Raw genomic sequence first — 5,458 nt, forward strand, 5'->3', positions numbered from 1 at the left:
TAACTCTAATAAGCGCACAATCACGTCAGAATTACCAGCACGAAACGCAATCATCGTAAAAAATCTATAAAATGACGCAGATTTCAAAAATTTTGGCTATTCTTAGTCCATTATTTCAATAATTCCCAATTTGTTTTTCTTGTCCTAATTTTTTATTCACTTTCATTTTATAATAAATTAAAATCTGTCACAATTAAACAAAATATGAATTAATTTGTACGACCTCTAAATAACAATGAATTATTATTCAAGCAGCGCGAAATATGCAATTTAAAATTCTATTGCTATTATTAAATTGTGCACATGGTCTAGTAATAGACACCTTAAAGATATAATTGCTTTTCAATGTTTGTCAGTTTAATTTCATTATATAACAATCAATGTCAACAAGAGAATTTAAGAGACAAAAGTTTTATTTTCAAAAAAACCTTGACATCTATTTGCTCAAATTCCATTATGATCATCTTTCAAATTAAATTGTTACATAATTGACCATAAAAAAAATAAAAACCTACCGTTTCCAATTTCCTACTGGGTCCATAATAGTACATGAGGATCACCACCAAGAGCAAGGAGATAACAGCGACCAAAACGAAGGCAATTGCCCTTTTGGTGGTAACAAAACAGCCCCCATTTCTGTGATATCTGATATCGTCGACGGAGTCTTCGGCCAAAAATTCGGACCTTGTTGACCCAACACCTCCACGACCCATTTTGACCCAACACTAAGGTGCGACTGATGCAGCAGGTGGAGTGGAGGAGGAGGAGGAGGAGGAGGATCCTTACCTCAATGCTAAATCACATGATTTTTACTACAATTCTTTCAATATTTGCTGGTTCTCTTATCGAACTTTTTGCTTCTGGTGCTAATCGGTGAAGAATTTTTTCTTCTTTCGCACTCAATAATTAACACAGTTGATGATATATTATTATCATAAAGTGGTGGCAATTAAAAATTATGTTTCAAATTTTCGAATTTGTGTTTGTTTTCGAATTATGTAATGAGTGGCCTTGGATATGGTCAATTAATTCTTGTGAGATTGTAACCTGTAATCATGCACTTGACCCGTATCATCTTTGTGTGTTTTTTTTTTATTATTTGCATGTGGATGTGGGTCAAAACGCATAATTTATTCGTAGGTGTTGGTTTTTGCAAATTTATTTCTCTCAGGTTTTTACTATTTGTGTCAGAATGAATATAAAATTTGATTTAAGTGATGATGAAACTCTGATGTAATTTTGGTCATAATGGATTGTGACTACTAGAAATGGTGCCAGAATAAACGAGTCTAAACGAGTCTAATGTTTAATTAAATGTCATTATTATTGAATTCTTGAGGCAAATTTGTGAAAATAAAAACGTGACTTTAGTTTTTTTTTTTTTTAACGAAAACAGTAATATTGCAGAGTTTATACCAAAAACGCTTGAAATACGGTTTTCTAGACGTAAAATTACGATGCAACAAGTTAAAATACTCTGCGATGCATAGTTTTTGAGATATTGAGTAATAAAGTTAAGAATAAGGCTAAAAGTACTATATCCGATTTTGACCAAAAATTAACATTTTTTGATTCTTATGAAAAACTAGTACTATATGTAAAATTAACCGGAGAACACGCCTGTATAAACCCTGTTGACCTAAGACTCATAGTTTTTGAGATATGAATTTTTTTTTGAAAAAATTAAAAATGCCTTTGTACCCGGAACCATAACCCGGAGCGACTTCCGGTTTGCGCCAATAAATAGATAATTTCAAGCTACTTTTAATGGTTTTTAGCTTTTTGCTTTAAATCTTATAGTTTCRTAGAAAAACGCGTTTAAAGTTTCACAATTTTGACAATTTTGACTTTTTGAACTGCGATTACGGYCAAACTATTAGACTTAGAGCAATCAGTCCAACTCCATCGTAATCAGCGTAAGAAAATCTATCGACTRAGGCCAAAGCCAAGTCGATATCTCTCAAAAAAAATTTGAGTTTTTAAACGCCGATTACGGCGAAACTAATGGAGATAACCCAATGTGGTTGGTAAATTCGTAATTAGCGCGTCAAAATCTATCGGATAAGATAGGTTTAAAWCGAATCTGAGACATGTTCAAAAACACWAKWTTTTAAGGGGGGGGGTGTTGACAAATTTTTACTTTTTTTTATTTTGTAAATTGCGGCAAAACTGTGCCTCAATGATATAATACTTTGACCTAAACCTATGTAAAATGTTCCGGGGAATCGATTGGCGTCAATTAAACTGCAAAATTCGTAGTAGTTTTGAAGTTATAGTCGGATTTAAATTCTCGATATTTTTGACTTTATCAGAAATTTTCTCGATAACTATTTATCGTAGAACACTGTTCTTCTTTTTATATGATAGAAAATTAAATTTGCTTTCCAACGGTACCAAATATAAGAGGTTATCTCTAATAAGTCCGGAGTTATTGCCAATAGACCGCTCCGGGTGCCAAAAAGCGACCAAAATCTCGACAAAAATCAAAAAAAAATTATCTTTAAAATTGATCTATTTTACGTTTTTTACATTTCTAGAGGTCTTAAGGACTCAAATAAATGCATAAAACGACATTGGGTCAAGTTTCAATTTTTTTTTAACTTAGATAAATCGAATAGTTGAAACAGGTCATATTAGATAATCTCCCATTTTTTTTTTAAGTCCCACTTTTTGCAATTAAGCTTTGGGGCCCTTATGGTTTTATTTAGAATCAAAATTAACACTTACTGGTAATTTTTGGTCGGGCCAAAATTTCATAAATTTTGCAATTTTTAGAACCTTAAAAGTCTCTCTACGTCTATAATATTAATTGACAAGATTGAAAAAATCACAAGATTCAAATGGTGAACAGTCGACACCAAAAAAAAAAATTATTCTGACAAATTAATTCAATATCTCGGTTTTTATTTAACAAAAAATCTCAAATTATGGAATTCTCTCCTTCATTCATAACCCTACTACATGACCTAAAACAAATTGCATTGTAAAAAAAACACTTGGGGGTGAGTTTTTCAAACTAAAAATAACCCTATCGTGTCACCCCTCATACATCTCAGCTGAAAACATAGATTATAAAAATATAAAATGAGGTAGGTATTTTATTTTTCCTAAGCGAGATACGAAAACTACCATCGCCAAAATCAAATTTGACTAAACCATTCGATGGAAAATTTTATTCCGCATCTTTTTTAACATACATAATTTTTACGTGCGACTCTTACTTTTTGAGATATTCACGTTTGAAATTTCCTGATTCGAATTTGCGCGCCTTTTGTATTTTTTTAAAGTTGGTGATAGTCAGCATAGATACGAGCATTTGTGTATTTTTAGTTGCATAAGTGGTGGGGTTTGGAAACCCGTTTATGGGAATTAAAACATAATTGATATTTATTTTACGAATTTTGGCCTGTGACCAAATAAAAAGTAATTTTTTTGTAGTGTAAACAGTGCTTGTTTATGTTTTATTTTTTGAAATAAATTTTTTTATTTATTTTAATTTTTTTGTCAAAAAATCTAAGTCGTGTTCTGATTGGTCGGTTTTCAAAGTCGGAATTGATTGAATTTTTTACTTTTTATTGCCTCTGGGGTTGGCTCCACCCATTGTGATTTGTTATAATATTTCGATTCAGAATTCAATAATTATTGGGGATTTTTTAAGTGGGTGGAGTTACTTATCGATGCTAGGTTTTTGACGGATTTTGACCAATAAGAAATAAAAACCGGTTTGTTCTCCCACTAGTGGTAATTACGTGAATGTGAAATGATTATTATTGGCCCTTAAATTAACCAATCAAATTCAATTATGCAAAAAAGTGTAAAAATCGAAAAAGATAACTTTATTTTTAAAAATATTTATAAAATGAGGTAGGAAAAATCTGTCTAAAATTTAAAATTTTCACCCAATTTTCATAATATTTTCAGTGCGATTTGAAAATAACCCCGCCGTCAGTCTTAATTAAAATCAGTCATTCTATCAATAATATTATTGACTGCTTCCACACCGGTAGCACCTAATTTACAACTAATTTGCCTGTTGTATTTTAAGTGCATAATGACCCCTCTTATTGAGATGACTCTCAGTGGTCTAAAGGGAGTAAAGTGCACACTTTTATATCATTGAAACAATTTTAAAGGAATGCAAAACAACATTAACTTATAGTGCAGCACAAGGAACATATGTGTTGGGACTCTTACTTTACACAAATTAAAACAAGTAAGTCACTTTATTTATTTTTTTAATCATTACAAACTTTCTCAACCAAAAATGACATAAACAACATGAAATAGAAACAACACAAATCGTTGAAACGTTGCAGTGACACAAAACACGAAAAAAAAGCACAATTTTCAAAATGGAAAGAATCAAGTCCAAAAACCCAGGGAATCCCAAGAACAGAAAAATTTCTACTTTAAAATTAATGCGTTTCTAGAGATGCTAAAAACTCAAAAAAGTGCATAAAATGTTATTGGGTTGAGCTTAAAAAAATTTGAATTTTTTGAAGTTTTTGAAATATTGAGTAATAAAGTTAAGAATAAGGCGAGAAAGCACTATTTTGACCAAAAACTTGTAAATTTAGTAGCGTTTTTTACCAGGAAACTCATTAAATGTCTTATTTTTGTTCATTTTCCAAGATTTAGAGCACTTTTCCTGCGAAATTAAATGAGTTTGAAAAGATTTTCCAAAACAATGAGGCATGAAATTGTAAAATTAAGTCTGAAATACGGTATTTTTTGAGTCATTAAGAGTTTTTTCAAAAAACTCAATATTCGTGAGATTTTACCAAAACTAAGTAGGTAGGGATTTAATTATTTTGATAAATTTAAAAAGTTTTATTGAAGAACTTAATAATTTTGCCGGAATAAAGCAGAAAATTGCGAAATTAGGTGTAAAAAGTTTTATTTTCACTTATTTCGATACGTTTAAAATATTTTTTTAATCAAGAAACTAAATAAATTTAAAAAAAAATGCAAAACAAGGCAATAAATTGTAAAATTGGCTCTGAAATACGTTATTTTTTTATGATATTAGGAGCATTTTTCACCTAGAAACTTACTAAATTCCTGAAATCTTGCGACAACAAAGCAAAAAATTACAAAATTAGTTCTGAAATGCAATATTGTTTCTCATCTTGTTAAATAAAATTTGTTGTTGTTATAATTTTGACATAATTTTTGAGAGAATTAAAATTAATTAAAATTAAAATTAGGGGCATTTTTCATCTAGAAACTTATAAACTCCTGAAATCTTGCAACTACGAGGCAAAAAATTACAAAATCCGTTCTGAAATGTACTGAAAATTCGTAAAAGTTTTGAAGTTATAGTCGAATTTATATTTTTGATATTTTTGACTTTATTAAAAATTTTCTCAAAAACGATTTATCGTAGAACACTGATCTTTTTTTATATATAACAGAAAATTAAATTTGCTTATTTTCTAAATAATTTTTTTTTTCGTAT

At 29.8% G+C, this 5,458-nt stretch overlaps 2 protein-coding genes across 2 annotated transcripts in view; one reads left to right on the forward strand and one right to left on the reverse strand.

The window, feature by feature from the left end:
• LOC123007744 (aminopeptidase N-like) overlaps window positions 1-725 on the reverse strand; it is a 21,608-nt gene extending 20,883 nt beyond the window's left edge. The window contains exon 1 of the mRNA XM_044403169.1: window positions 516-725. Within this exon, the coding sequence (XP_044259104.1) occupies window positions 516-713 (198 nt within the window). The 5' untranslated portion in view covers window positions 714-725. The remainder of the gene's footprint in view (window positions 1-515) is intronic.
• A 3,339-nt stretch (window positions 726-4,064) lies between these two features.
• Window positions 4,065-5,458, forward strand: part of LOC123007837 (aminopeptidase N) — a 30,658-nt gene continuing 29,264 nt past the window's right edge. Inside the window, exon 1 of the mRNA XM_044403310.1 lies at window positions 4,065-4,213. The gene's annotated coding sequence lies outside the window, so the exon portion shown is untranslated. The remainder of the gene's footprint in view (window positions 4,214-5,458) is intronic.

This window comes from Tribolium madens, unplaced genomic scaffold (genome assembly GCF_015345945.1).
Source record: "Tribolium madens isolate multiple individuals breed KSU strain unplaced genomic scaffold, Tmad_KSU_1.1 Scaffold_3;HRSCAF=73;Tcas5.2_LG2, whole genome shotgun sequence".
Classification (NCBI taxonomy): Eukaryota; Metazoa; Arthropoda; class Insecta; order Coleoptera; family Tenebrionidae; genus Tribolium; species Tribolium madens.